Genomic DNA, 15,981 nt, shown 5'->3' on the forward strand with positions numbered 1-15,981 from the left:
GAGGCATATAATAAAGAATGAGCTTTGGAAAACCAAAATGTCAGGAAAGAAAGGACATAAGAACTAGTGGCAAGCATTAAATATATATGTACTTGCAGAACTAAGGCTAGTAGTAACAAAGGAGATAGTAGAGCATATGATGGCTATATATTCTGATGAAGTAATTTTAGTACAGCTATCAGAAAAATTAGGGGACACTGAAGTACATATCTGAAAAGCAGAATATGCTAGCTGACTGCCAGATAGATAGATAGATAGATAGATAGTAAATCCCAACGTAGGGGGGAAAAAAAGGGAGAGGAAGGAACAGACTACTTACTAGCTAATTTAAATGCTACCTCTATTAGGAAAACAATAAAAAAGAGCCCCTCATAAGGAGCAAACCAAGGGTATTAGTTAAAGGTATCAGTATAAAGGCAACCATTAAAAAATACACATCTTTTTAAGTACCCAATGGTATACCAAAAGGGGGGGGGGAGAAAATAGAATAGCAGAACACAGCATCTATTCAGTAGTCTTGTTTTAAAATCATATATGTGGAATGTGGAAAAAACAATAAACAAAACAGAAAAAGACCCATAGATACAGAGAACAAGCTGATAATTGCCAAAGAGGAGTGAGGTGAGAGATAGGTAAATTTTTTTTAATGTTTAATTGTATGTTATGTGAATAAAAAAATTTCTTTAAATTAAGAATCAAACCTGAATATGATCAAGCCTAACCACCAATTTATACAGAGACCAGAGGAATGTAATCAGCAAAATTCAGACTGAAAAACTGCCCAGGACAAATACTCAGCTTCTTCAACAAAAACAGGGGACAATAGGACTTATAAATAAGAAATGACTTAAAGTCCATATCAATCGATTACAATGTGCAGACCTTGTTTGGATTCTACCAAATATTCATATATTTGTGTATTTATTTTTAATAGGAGAAATGCGAATACTGAATACTCAGTTGTGGAGTTATATTTATTTGGAAGGGTTTGACATTGGCATTATCATTATTTTAGAGAAAGGAGTCTGTATATTAGAGCTGCATACTGAAAATGTTTTTTTAAAAAAATTCTATGATACTTTAGATATGCTTCAAAATAATAGGAGAATGAAATGAATGGAAGGAAAGCAGAAAGACTGGATGGTGATCTAACTGGTGAAGCTGGATAATGGGTTTATATGTGGGTTCATTACACTATTCTCTCTGTGAGAAATGTTCACATCTCTCTCTCTCTCACACACACACACACACACACACATAATTTTTAAGTTAATGTGAGGTTCAGTTCCTCCATCTTGAAATAAAATGGCTTGTAATAGGGAACCACCTAGAAGTCACAGGTCCCCAACTTTTTTGTTTTATCTTCCCCTAGTCTCAACTAATAGCACACTTAAACAGGACCTATTTAAATTTAGGCCCTGAAATTCTCACCCCCAACAATAGGTTATTACAGTAGATGAAAAGAATTCTCTGGTTTAGAAACATTAGTCTTTCCTCAAACCTAGGGCAAGTACTTTAAAGCAACCGATGTCATAATTATTAAAGTACTCCTACTTGTAAACCTAAATCTGGTACTTCATCAAATAGTCACCTGACATCCTACCAAGTGGCTGAGGAATTCTCCTTAATGCCTTCAAGCAAAGCTGTGGTCACTGGGGACACCTTCCTGCCCACAACTCAGGAGGGCACCTCTTTCAGTCCCTAGACAGTCTTTATCTTAGATTGCTTCCCGAGGATCAACACTAACAGCACCAAAGGCAGGAGTCCTACTCCACGCCAAGAACTGATAGAGAAGGAACCTTCCAGCCCTAAGTAATTAAACAGTGTCAATTCTCATTTTGGGAAGTCAGTCTTTGATTTGAAACTGAATGGCTTTTCACATCATGGGCCTCTGAAAGGTCACCGTAAGGCCAAAATGCAAAAAGTAAACCTAATGTCACCTCACCCAGGCCAGCTACAGTGACAGGAGAGTTGAAATGTGATATGCAGTAGGAGTGATGGTGGCTAAATGGTGCTTTTGTCAGACACAAAGTGCTACCAGTGGAACATGGTTATTATGAAAACCAAAAATGATCAAATTTTAACAAGAAGAAAGGTGAAAGAATTTAAAAAGGAGGCGCATAACCTTTAATCCTTGGAGACATACTGAAGAGCATTCAGCCTGGACCCCTAAAGCATCTCTCTGAGCTGTGAAAAAGCATTCCGGTGCACTCTGAGAAAGATGGTTCCAAACCTACAGACTAACAACACGCTTCGGCACATTAAGGGCTGGTTCCACGACATCCTGAAAGTGAAGACACCTGTCTGCATCTCCTGGTGTTGCACACATTCAAGGCGCTTCGGTAAGTCCTACATCAGAAACACCTGCTCAAGAGGCTCAGCGCTCTTAAGTTACAAACGCTGAAGCAATGAAAAGCTGGAACAGTGGGGAGCACTCAGCCCTTCCTAGGGCAGGGCCGGTGACAGACAGAACTCAAGTGACATCTCAAAAAGCTCCTACGGAGTCCCTGTCCACCTTTCTTCCTTCCCTGTTCTCCTAGTTTGCCTTCTCTATCCCCTCTTTCCCCATTCTTGAACCCAAGCCCTCCTGACTCTTCTGCTTCCTTCCTTAATTGACCATAATACAGAACTGAAATAAATCTAAATTAAGTTGCTTTCTGTGAGACCCTAGACAATTTTGGGGGGGGAGGGGGCCACTTTGTGGGCCTGGGCTCATGAGATAAAAAGAACTCACTAGAACATTAGCCCCAAGAGGATAAAGGTTTTTGCCTGGTGTACTCACTGCTATACCTCGCATACTTGAATAATTATTTGTGAACAAACATGAATTCCTGGTATAGGGTCAGTTTAAAAGATACTAGAAGGTACCAGTAGAATGAAGCTGTAAATCTTAAGCACTACAATAGTATGGCCAGAGCTGGTGCTCCAGTTCTCCCGTATAGAGACAGAAGCCAAAGGCATCTAGTCTTGGACTACCTCCTCACCTGATGGCAGGCCACAGCTTAGCTCTTCCAACATCCACCCCCTTGGCCAGCCTCTCTTTAGAAGGTAGTCATTCTGAAACTAAGGTGATCATTTTAAATAACATTCCTTGAAAATGCTGGAATGTAAATTAGGCTACACATTCAGATCTACTCAAAAATGCATAAGCCCTTATACATATGCTAGTTTATTTTAAAAAGCAGGAGGGGGGATTCTTTTTTATAAAACTCAAGCATTTCAGTTGAGCTAGAAACTTGTCTACTATTTCTCTTCAATAAATACACCAACTATACTAAAATAAGTAAAAAAACATTCAAACATCCTAATTAACCATTTTTCAAGTGGCTATTCTAAAGACATAGTTTGGATTAAGAATCCTGGTTTAATTTAATGACAAAAATCCTAAAGACAAGTCTATGTGGTTTTACCAGGCCATTTCTTAAAGTGAAATCTTCTCGAGGTACCTTCAATCAATGTCAGCGATTAAAAAAGAAATGTACCTTGGGAAAATTAGAATGAAAATGCAGTTAAACATTTTACAAACTAAAAAAAAAAAAAAAAATTGTTATCACTTTCAGAGTACCCATAGTCTTTCCCAGTAGAGTAATTCTCATTTTTTTAAAAAACATTAAATCTAGTTTTCTTATAAATGGGCACTAGCCAAATTAACAGATAGCCAATGCTAGTAGCCACCTAACGTACTTCTAAAATCACCACAAATGTTTTCTCCAGAAGCCAAATCTACATTAAATCCCTACTTATAAATACTTCCTTCCAATAAAAGGAGACACCAGATAATTTCCCAAGTTCTTTGTAATAAAGCCCCCATTGTTCTAACTCTGCAAAGCAATCAATCCTCTTCTTAAGAGTCTACTTAGGCCATCATATATAAATTACTAGCAGCCCAGGGTTGTTTTGAAGAATTTTTTAACACCCCCCTGATATCACCTGAGTCACCTGAGGTAAACGCAATGTAGCTAAATGGTTTGCATCACTAAAAAAAAAAAAAGAAAGAAAGAAAGAAAAAAAAAAGATATAAGGAGTAAGGATTTCTGCTCTTCTCACTTTCCTTATTATTTATCTGCACTCCCCCACCCTACTGCCCCCTAACCCTCAGTCAAGAGCAAGGCATTCCTTGGCAAGTGCCATCACTTACACCTTTTACTCAAATGATAGATGTGTGCCTCCCACAGCCAACTCCTCCCCAAAGCAGTGAGCAGTGACAGTGCCCATAATTACCTTCTATTGAAAGCTGGGGAACCCAGAGTGGAATCTCAAGAAGTCCTAAGCCACACAGGACCCTTATCAAGTCTTGGGGGTTTTCCTTGTTGCTGGTTTGGTCTGGGTTTGCTTGTTTGTTTTAATAAATGAATTTATGCAGACTGCTAAATACTCGGTTTATAATTTTATTAAATATTTAAAATCTGTTAATAAATAGAGAATCGAAGATCATCTATTGCCTATCAGATGGTGAGTCTACAAAACCTATGATCTTGGCTGGGGGTAACAGAGTAGGCAGGTTGAGGACTGTAATTAGCCCTAGACTTAAAAGCAACAAAAAGTACATATTCTCAGACCTCTGGATTTGCATTATGCATACAATATATGTAACAAATGCAAAAGTGAGATCTGTACTTTTCCATTTTTTAAAGTTATTTCCAAGTAAGCAACTAATTGACCAGATTACACTTACACAAATCTTATCACATATGGCATTGTAGGAAATACAGCAATTACTGAAGAATATAAATGCAAGTACCTAAAAATGATCCCATCTCATCTTCTACTAGTCTCCACAGAGATTCTTTCTACAGGAGTCTGGGCTAACTGCAACCCTTTGCCTTTGCTGTTGACACCCTGACCAACTCGGGTCCCAGATCTTCCTTTAAATTAGCCATTTTACTAAGGAAGTGATACCCATCCCTCCAAACCAATGGTAATGAATATGGGTCCTAGCTTCTGGACCAGGACTGTTATTTAAATCTTACTACAAATCTTACTACTTTAGCATCTACCCAGCACTTAACTTCCCACAGATCCTAGGCTCCTTAAAGCCAGGAATCACATGTCAGAAATCATCATATATTTCAACGTGACAGGCTTGAAACAGTATAAACCAGCACCCCAATCTTTTTGGCACCAGCGACCAATGCTCCTATAAGAATCTAATACCTGATGATCTGAGGTGGAGCTGAGGCAGTGATGCTAGCACTGGGGAGCAGCCACAAATACAGATGAAGCTTCTCTTGTTTGCCTGCCAGATCTCCTCCTATACAGCCCGGTTCCTAAGAGGCCACAGACTGTACCTGGTCTGCTGGGGGCCCGGGGGTTAGGACCCCCTGGTGTAAACAACTAGAAGCTGTTGAATTGCAATTTCATTTCTACCATCTTCCCCTACTGTGGCTCATCTCTTATGAGCCATGACCATGAAATGACCAAAGGGAAAGGACAGGTGGGAAGGGAAGTCAGGGTGGTGGGTAAGTCACACAGTGAACAATCCATCCCTGAGTAATCAAGGGAAAAGGACTTCCTTCACGCTTGCAGATCTTTCAGTCGACATACAGCATGGCTGGCTCTATCTCAAAATAATCAGTCAGCTGGGTGATCACAGAGCACAATTACTTTTAGGTTAGGGCTAATTATGATAGGTTATGGACTTCTCCAGACCTCGAACTTCCTTTTGTTTTTCTTATTTTGGCACTCAGCTTAATTATCATATCGCACAATTCATTCTGTAGTTAGACCCCTACCCCCAACAGATCAATAATCCATTTTTAGGCTGTGGGTTCTTCACTGGCTATTTTCAATATAGCCAAAAATTGTGAAAAGAGTAGTGAATCATGTTAGAGTCCACCCAGAATTTATGAGAAACACTCTACCCCAGCACCAAGAAAGTGAAGAAAAGAGCTAGGTATTTTATTTAGAAAAGATTTCAGACAGGCCCTTAAAAGGTCATCAATCCAACTGAGGTGGATAGGACCTAACCATTTCAAATGACAATTATTTGGCTTTCCTCATACCTGCAGCAAAGACCCTATAACTCGGTCTAGTAACGCAATAAAGTTATTTCCAACTCTCTCAATCAAAGAATTTTCCCCCCCAAAAATAAATAAATCGCAATTTCCTTCTGGGGCAATTTAAACTGCTCTATTGTGTCTCATTCTTCACTCACACACTACAAATATTTGAAGACTGCCATTCACTCAACTTTCCTTCACCTTATCTTCTCCAGGTTTAATAAATCCAATTTAAATTTCCTTCAAAGGGACTATTTCCCAAAGCTTTAATCAACCCTATGTCCTCTTCTGTATCCAAAATGTCCATTTTGTTCTCTGAGAAAACCAATAAACATACTTTTTAAATGGCCTAATGCAGAGGAGAAATGCAGGATTATTTTCTGACTATATATTTTTTTCATGAAGATTTATGTTTCATTATATGACTGGTACTTATATGAGTGGTACACAACACACAATTCTTCATAATCCCCAAATCCTACCATATTATAGAGCCATATTCTATGACCTTTGGGGTTTAGTTTTGTTTCTTACATGAACCTAACCCTAAGAAGAATTTCATTTATATCTACCATCATGTCTGTGGAATTGAATTTCAAGTAAATTTAGCCTGTACATAATCAATGAACAAACACAGAAGAGTCCAGCATCATATTCGCCCCCCTCGAATAGGCTTTATTTCCATTAATCCCACCATACCACCAGTTCGCCCAGTTACTCACACCAGCAATAACTCCCGTTCCTCTTCCCCTCAATCTCATCAGTGCCAGACACATCCAAAGTAAATTAAGTCTGCTACCTTTATCTTCCTCCTGTCTCTTAGGTGGTCTCCTTTCTTTCCAGAGCATGCACCCTAATACACAGGCACTTACCCCTTTAGCCAGAGGTCCTCTAAAAAGTTTGATCATTCCTCTGTCCAGCTCCCCATGAACACAGCTCTCAGCCATGAGATTAACCATCCTGAGGCCCCTCAGAAACTCTCCCTTAGATATTTGTACATCCATCTTCATAGAAACATTATTCATAATAGCCCAAAGGGGGAAGCCTACGAAGGGGGTCCATTGATGGATAACGGATAATATGTGATATATATCTATCTACACACACACACACACACACACACACACACACACACACACTTCCTTGGGAAAAAAATCCTGATATATGTTACAACATGGATGAACCTTGAGGACATAATGCTAAGTGAAATAAGCCAGTCACAAAGACAAATGCTGAATGATTCCATTTATATGAGGTCCCTAGACTAGTCATATTCATAGAGGGGAAAAGCAGAATGACGGTGTCCAGAGGCTGAGGGAGGGAAGAATAGGAGTTTGTGTTTAATGGATACAAAGTTTCAGTTGTGCATGATAGACAGTGTTCTAGAGATGGGTTGCAAAATAATGTGAATATACATAACTGAACTATACACCCAAAAATGGCTAAGATAGTAAATTTTATTTTATGTGTATTTTACTAAAATTTACACACACACACTTCCCTTAGTCTTGGCTGCTCAAAGTAAGGGAGTATCTAAATTTTCTGACACAGTTGAGGAGTGGGCTTAACCTTGGAGAATGGTGGAGCAAGAAGCCCTGAACTAGTAAGCAAACCCCTGGACTAGTAAAGGCCACTACTGGGTCACCTCCAACTTAGCCTTTACTTCAAAGCTGTTTTCAGAATCTGAACCAAACTCAACACTAAATATACCCTCCCTCCAAAGCTCCATGAGGCTGGCCAGAGTCCACCCTTCCATACCCCACAGCTCCCTACCCCCAGCCATCACACCAATTGAAAGATTAGACAAGCCTCAAATAAGATCTTCATGTCTTATTTCCTGTTTCTGTAGCTTTTTCCAGTTGAAGCCTCAACTACAGATGTTCCACCCCCTTTTAAGTTGCAGAAATTAATCTCAAATATTATCTCCTACATGGACACTTTTACTACCCCTGATGTCTATCACCTACCCACCAAGACAGAAATACCTATCCTCTGAAATCCTGCCCAAGCACTTGGCACTTCTTAAGATGGCAATTCTACTTTGAATCAGTGGCAGTCTTACCCTGTCCCTCTCTCACCCCTAGCCAGTACCTAGAGTCCATGTGCAAAGACCAAGGCATAGAGAATGATAGATAAACCTTTGTTAAACTAAATCCTAAATGTTTACTGAGCATTTACTATGTTCAAAGTGCTATGCAAGTGCTGAAAAAAGAGGAGAGATGTTAAACCAATACTTACTGAGAACCACTGAGTGTCCAGCCCAGGACAATGGTCAAGTTCAGCTTGGTTTTTCACTCCTAGGTAAAGCAGTCATGGAAAAGTTCCTTACTCTCAAGGAGCTTTCGATGCTACTTTATAAGGTAACAAGGTTCATGGACCCCATGTGAGCTACATTTCCTTAGTCACCTTAAGAAAACAGTCATTTACAGATTTTTCCCCTCCTAAACTTTTATCCAGAGATCTGTATCCCCTTTGGTGGACAGCAGGCCAAGAATAAGGTTAAATAAAGAGCCAGCGAGAGAAATATACATTGCCACTAACTGCGGGTTTAAAAAGAAAGGAAGGAAGGAAGGAAGGAAGGAAGGAAGGAAGGAAGGAAGGAAGGAAGGAAGGAAGGAAGGAAAGAAAGCAGGCAAGAAAGAAAGAAAGAAAGAAAGAAAGAAAGAAAGAAAGAAAGAAAGAAAGAAAGAAAGAAAGAAAGAAAGAAAGAAAGAAAAAACTATATATTAAATATATACGCTTCATTTTAATACTAAAAACAGCTTTTATATAATCTGGTTTTAAACCATTTCCAATTTTTTTCTTAAGAGACTAAGTGGAAAGAGAAACAAAATCAGCCTAATTAGCTTCAGAATGGCATGCTTTCCCTGTGAGGGACACTGCTAGGCATGTTATATGCACAATCTCATTTACTCCTTTCAGTAGCCCTATGCCATCATGCCCATTTTACAGATGAGGAAATAAAGTGTAAGAGAACTAAAAGGTCTTACCCAGATCACACAGCTGCTGGCAAGTAGTGGACTGGATAAGAACCCAGGTTGTCAATATCAGAGCCGAAGCTCTTAACACTGATGCAACAGGCCCTGAATAAAAATTAGCTTAAACTTCAAACTTTGCAAGTTTTGAAAACCTAGCTGTCAGAGTGGTATGCATTGGAAGAGATCTAACAAAACTATGTCATAACCAAAGTGTAAGCATAAAGGCTAAAGTATAATATGAATGGAGAAATTAACAGGTCTGAATGTTTGCATTGGAGAAATCTGGGTTTTTTCCCTTCCTGGTGAAAAAAAGTCCAAGGTCTGTTCAATCTCTAAGATTAGTGATTCCCAACTGTTATGTCAAAAGTTATATAAAACTCAAGACAAAAATTAAAGTTTGTTTCATTTTAAAATCTGTCAAGTTAGTACTTATTGGTAACTGCATGAAAGGATTATAAAGAGAAATAGTCAAATTCTACATACTTGTGAAATTCATTATGCATTAGGTGCCTGTCCTATCCCAGACCCGGTGCCAAGCATCTTTATAAGAATCTCTTTCTAATCTTTAAGGCAGTCATATAAGAATAATTTTAGGGATAATAATCATTCATATTTTACAGATAGTAATTATGGCTCACAGGTAATTAAGCATATACTATACCATTTTAAAGTCTTTACATTTAGGAACACAGTTATGGCACAGAGAGGTTAGGTAATTTTTCCAAAGTATCAGAGAGAAAACAAGGATGAAATAGTGAAATTCAGCAACGTCAAGCAACTTGCTCCATTCAAGGCCACAAGACTGTCAGCCATGGAGCTAGCTGACTAATTCAAGGTTGTCTTCTCTCCTTAGGCCTGTGCTCCTCCCAATAGGTGCCTGCATAGAACTACCTGAGCATGATAAGCAGGCAGGCATAACACCTGAAGGCTGGCAGTAGAGCATGGTATTGCCTAGAGCAACCAGAAGAGCACAGGTCCCATCTCAAGGAGCGGAGTTTTCCATCCTTTGAGAGATCTTGATATCGATTCTCTATATTTTTAAATATTGTCTCAGTATTTGCTAAAAAGGCATCACAGGGGCCAAACAAAACATGGACTATCAGTTTACAACTTCTCTTTACTTGTTAAGAGTTTGAAGTCAAAAGATGGGCTGGCTGTCTCCTGCCCAAAATGTCTGAAATCAGAGCTATTAGATTAGGCTTACCCACAAGTCTTGTCTACTTTCAACAAAGATTTATCCTGGATTTGCCCTAAATTCAAACTTTTACCTCTGGTAACTCCATTGAAGACCCCTCCTCACTCTCGATTTGCAGCAAAATACCTACTCAAGTTACAGAAACCACATAAAAATTTACATTTTTAAGATTCCTTCAAATGTCTTTCAAGCCTTTTTTGTAAAAATCACCACACATGAATACAACAAAATAAAGCACTCCCCCCCGTCCTAGCCTGTCTACTGCTAAAAACTAAATTCATTCTGGAGAAAATGCTGCTATGGCCACTGCCTTTGAAGGGTCCCCACACTGCAATTCAGCTTCAAGAATTCTGCTCAGGCCGCTGCAGCCCATTTCCTGGTGTCTTTCTTTAATCAGCTGGGAGAGACTTGAGGAAATGAGTCAAAATCCTACGGGCAACTTTTAGCAGCCGTCAACAACAGCAGCAAAATCCATCACCACAACAACATCTGTACATAAATGCTCTCTAAGGGAAGCTCACAGAATACTTGGCACATTCCTGATGGGAATTCGTTTTGGGAGATAAAAAGCTGTGAGTGGTAACCTGCCCTTGTAGCTCATCGTTCTCACCAAGGGTAAATGGCCCAATGGTTATTACCCATGACTGGGAGTTTTCTCTTTCACGGGCATGCCACGAGTACATAATGCTAGCTAAAACACTTTTTATTTTTCAGAGTGGGGGATGGAAAAAATTTTCAACTGACTTACATCATCCTTTTAGAGATGGCTTATCTTCATTTCTGAGGGACCAACTGTAATGGTACAGCTAACACCTAAAGTCTTCATACTCAGGGTCACCTGCCTACATACCTCCAGGGAGGCTATAATTTAATGACTCTCACTTCAATGACTACTTCCTTTCAGACTGAGAACACTCTAACTCAGACATCATTAGACAGGCAATTCTTTCTCGCAAGTCTTTCTCGCAAAAATTGGGACGGTAAAGCCCTTGGCCATCCTGTATTCCCAGAACCTCCAACAATGCCTGGTATATAGTAGGTACTCATTAAATAGTTTCAAATGAATCTCACTTTATAACTGATTCTAGTAAGTCATGTGAATAGATGTGCATATGGGACCAACCTCAGGTTTCACTGCTGATTATTCTGGAAACTGATTTATCCTCAGCTAGCTCCTCCAGCTGTAAAATGGTAGGGATGGTGACAGTACTGCCTCAGGGGCTTGTTGAGAGAACTGAAAATGTCAGGTAAGGGTCCCAGCACAGGGCTGGGTACACGGTTCCCAATTAAAGAGCAACAACTAAGTATAATACACATGTAATGTGCAATTTCAGGCACCAGAGAAAATGTGTTGCAAGGGCACAGCATACATGATTTATAAAGGCATAAGAATAAATGTGTGGATGAGTAGGAAAGACCAGAATGTGGATAAATGACTTATCCGAAATCCCTTTACAAGACCATGATATTATTTCCAGTAGGATAATAATCCAGAATGTGTCCAGTTGCTGGGGATGACTCTAGCCTCACACCTGCAGGAACAAGGGGAAGGTATGATTCATTGCTCCCTGCAGGTTCATCCAGCTGGGCACAGGAATTGTAAATAAATATGGGGGAGGGGGAAGTCCTGCATAATTGGCACCTCCTAGCCCTCAAAGTGAAACTATAGGTGTAAACACATGTGGACTAAGGAGAGGGCGGTACAAGCCACATATCCTTGCTTTAACCAGGGGTAGATCATTAGGATACCACCAGTGCTTGGTCCCTGTGACCAGGAGAGGCAGAGGAATGCCAAGGAGGCAGAAAGGAATTAGGGAAACAGTTCAGAAAAAGTGTAGAGTCTATACTCAGAACACTGGAAGAGGAGAATTTTGGACCCGAAGGATCATTCATGAGGCAGATGCCTTACTGTCCTCTTGAGGAAACTGGGATCCCCAGAATTTAATCAACCTGTCCAAGGGCACACAGCCAATAAATAAATCAAATCGCTAAGAAAAGAAAAACCAGAGGGCAGCACAAGACTTTGTCATTGCACCATACTTCACCTACTCCCACCTCAAATCAGGAGCCAGACTTGAAAATTTCCTTTGCCAAAAATCTACTGGATGGAGCAGGCTAATTACAAGGAAGAAGGAAGGAACTGATTCATTCGATTTTTAAAAAGGGAATTATTCTGTGTGGTCTGTCTATTGCTGGTTCACGTACCTTAGCTGAAATTAAAAATGCCAAGGCACAAAGATATAAGGCCCACACATGTCATTTTAAGCTGAGGTGGTCAAAACCTTCACGGAATCCGGACACTTACTGGTGAACTCTCTCCTACCTCACAGGGATCCAGATGCAAGGCCTCTCTTCCCTCACAGGAAAGACCTCACAATGCCTTAGGAGACCGGGAAGGGGGAGGCTTCATCTTGAGACTAAAGGAAAATTGAGCGGTAGTCCAGAGTCCCACAATAGTTCACTGCGATGCTTCCTCTGGAGCCCTTGAATTCCAGTTCAGACTCACTTTCTAGCTTCATATCATCAGAATAGCCCTAAAGGCTTGTTTTGTTGTTTTTGTTTGTTTGTTTGTTTTTTAAATGACCTGGGAGAGAGCAATGCAGGAGTTGGTCAGGCCACCTGCACTGGCAGACGCACCAGCCAGTGACACCCAGAAAAATGGGAAGAAGGAGCAGGAATCTAACTGAAGGTTTCCAGGAGCCTGCAAATCCTCCTCCTCCACCTTAGCACCCAAGTTTCCTCGTAGATATAATAAAATTTTCTTTAAAATATAAGATTTTCAGAAAGTTCCACTCCATCCCCCACCTCAGGCAAGCCCTTAAGTATAGCAATCCTGTGGGAAACGGTGCTGCGATCTCAAAATTCCCAAAGAAAACAGGGAGCTGCGATCACAGGTCGCAGACCCCGATTCGCGCGGCTTGCAGAGCCCTGACTTCCTGCCCCGGCACTCTGGCCTGGCGCGGGAGGTGGCTGGGGTCGGGAACCTCAGTGTTCCAACGCACTGTCTCCACGTCCCCCAAGAGTAGGCGGCAAACGCAGCCTCCAGCCGCTCCGAGGCGCGTGGCAGGAAACGGCACCGTGGCAGAAAGGGGCAAGCCTCAAGCACGAGATTTACAAAAGCAAAAAGTCTGCAACCTAGCGGCTGCTTTCCACACGCCGTACTCAAGTTGTCCCCGTAGTCGCCACCTCTAGGTTCGCGGAGTCCCGCCCCAGAAGCGAACGCTCTCGGTGCAAAAGCATAACCCGGGGCGCGGGGAACGCCGCAGCCTTCGACTCGTGTCAACGGGTGGCGCCGCTAGCAGAGGCGACAGCGGGTCGGTCCCTAGCTCTGGGGCACAAAGAGCACCCACGGTTGGAAAGCAGCAGCTGCAGAGCAAAGAAAACGTTCTCCAACTTTGCCCTCGGCGCGGCTGAGAACCTGCGGGCCGGTCCTCCAGTGCGCCGGTCACACACGCGCAACTTTTAACAAAAGGAAGCAGCGGCCGCGCCTCGCACTGCGGAGATAACGCACTGGGTGCAAAGCCCCGACCCGCCCGCCTCTGCCCTGCGCACCCTCTGCACAAAAGCAACCCTAAACTTGCATGCAGCCCGCGTCCTCAGCCTTCACCTCGCTCACGCCTAACCCCGCTTGCTACCCTCATGCCCGGGAGACCCCAGTTCAGGGTCCCCAACCCCAGCAGCTGGGGGCTCCTTCCGCAGGTGAGCGACGCTGGGCGCAGGAGTGTCCCGGGGAAGCTCGAATGTTCTCCGAGGCTGAAACGCACGGACACTGGGAGCCGGCGGCCACCTCTCCTGACACACCCCAACGAGTTGGAGCCCTCGGCGGCACAGGCGGCGGCGGGGGTCACGGCCCCGGTACCCGTCGCGCTCTCCCACCTGTCTGGAGGCCGAGCAGGAGGATCAGGACGCAGAGGAAACCCCAGGCACCGCGAGCGCTTCTCATCGCGGAGGCTGCTCTGGGATCCGAGGACCGTTCCACGTTCCAGCTCTCGCCCAAGTGCACCGAGCGCGGCAAAGCCGAGCCCCCAGAGCCGCGAGCGCGGAGCAGCAGCCCCTCCTCCCAGCGCCCTCCCCCTGCGCGCCGGCCACGCCCCTTCTCGGCGCCCCTCCTCGCCTCCCCTCCCTCTTTCTCCCTCTCGCTCCCTCCCTACGGCGTCTGGCCCAGCTCTTTTGACCTGTTAATTCCCTGAGGTGGGAGTATCTAAACCCGCAGAGAGGACACCCCAGCCTTTACTGCCCGCTCCCGACCTCAGAGCTCCTTCATCTCTCCACCTCTCCTCCCCTCTGATGTGGTTGGGCAGCTAGAAGCGGCTCCCGGTGGTGCTGCCCACATGCTTTGTTAAACTGGGCATCACGCGCACATTAGGACCCCAACCGCCACCTGGCAGGTGTTCTCCAGACAATAAAGGTCCCTCCCAGCCCTCGAGCACGCTCCCGAGGGAGAAGGGTGGACGTCGCTGGTGTTGGAGGTGGTGCGGGGGCAGGAATGGGGGCGGGGAGGGGAATTAGGTGTTGGACCTCAATATTCTCCATTCCTGTTAGTCAGGGGCAAGCGTGGCGGCTGGTACCGCGGTAAAAGGCTGAGCCAGGACGTAGATAATTCATGTTCGGTTTCTCCACCTGCTCCTTAACCTGTTAACCACACTGTTGGTTTCTATTGGTCGCAGTGGACTCCGCCCAACAAGCTTCTGCCGAGACTTTTCTGGAGACTGGGGCTTTGGAGTGGGGAGGGGAGCCTTGCGAAGTTCACTCTGGGAACTGGAGTTTGCAAACCGTTTTGCACCAAAGTCGTTATACTAAGCCTTTTGGGCGCCTTCCCGCACCCCCCACCCCCCCGCCCCCCGCTTCCTTTATGGTTTCTCTGCCTGTCGGACGATAGTTAAAGGGGTGGGGATCCTGGGGTTCCTCTTAGCTGCCTTAGCCTGTACCAGGAGCAGAATAATAGTAAAATGAATCTCAAGACAGGTGCCACTGCCTGAGAAATGCTTTATCCAAGGTAACAACAGTATCTGTATAGGGTTTTATGGTTCCTCCTTACGCTGAATATTATTTCATCCTCTCAATAACAGCTTTGTAAGGTAGATAGAGCCGATACGTTTATTTTTGTAGTTTTGAAAGTGGCCCCAGATCACACAGCTAATAGAGGGGAAACCCAGTCATTTTATGACGAACTCCAGGTATAATGAGGCTTTCCTATGCATTCTAATAAACCAGTAAAACACCTCTCCAGAGAGCTTTAGAACGGAAAATAAATGAGAGGTGCCCATCAGAAAAAAAGCAATGGAACATTTTAGATGCATCTAGACTCTTCTCTAAAGTAGCATCCAAAATTTATAACAACCAGCACCCCCTACTTTATTTAATATTGAAAGCCCTCCTGTTTGATGTTAATAGGACCTACGTTGGTTTAAGAAAAAATTATTTTCAAAGCTTATTGCTTAAAAATTATCACTACTCGATCAATATATATGATTGCTTCTCCTGAAATTTATTTATTCCTTTAACAAGCATTTAAGTGTCTACTGTGAACAAGGAGGCACTAGGAACTGGAAGTACCATTGTAGACAGATGTGGGCCCTATCACAATCTTTATAATCAAGTGTGGGAACCCACAACCCAATATCCTAGCAAAAGATTCAAGTCCTCAGCTGTGAGAGAACTGAAATTCAAAGTTCTTTGTACTCGGGGCCATTGGACCATACCTTTTTCTTAGGATAACAGATAAAAGTTACCACTCAAAGCAATCATAAATTTCTAGGATCTTGATTTATTTCTAAAATCCATTTTCTAGTGAAAGAAAAAAAAAAGT

At 42.8% G+C, this 15,981-nt stretch overlaps 1 protein-coding gene across 4 annotated transcripts in view; it reads right to left on the minus strand.

Moving 5' to 3' along the window:
- The window catches only part of KIT (KIT proto-oncogene, receptor tyrosine kinase), a 76,535-nt gene extending 62,314 nt beyond the window's left edge, over positions 1–14,221 (minus strand). For all 4 annotated transcript variants that reach the window (XM_036227931.1, XM_016124288.2, XM_016124287.2 and 1 more), the window contains exon 1: positions 14,049–14,221. In XM_036227931.1, the coding sequence (XP_036083824.1) occupies positions 14,049–14,115 (67 nt within the window). In that variant the 5' untranslated portion in view covers positions 14,116–14,221. The remainder of the gene's footprint in view (positions 1–14,048) is intronic.
- Positions 14,222–15,981: the final 1,760 nt, after the last annotated feature.

The sequence above is a fragment of the Rousettus aegyptiacus genome, unplaced genomic scaffold (genome assembly GCF_014176215.1).
Source record: "Rousettus aegyptiacus isolate mRouAeg1 unplaced genomic scaffold, mRouAeg1.p scaffold_m13_p_10, whole genome shotgun sequence".
Lineage (NCBI taxonomy): Eukaryota > Metazoa > Chordata > Mammalia > Chiroptera > Pteropodidae > Rousettus > Rousettus aegyptiacus.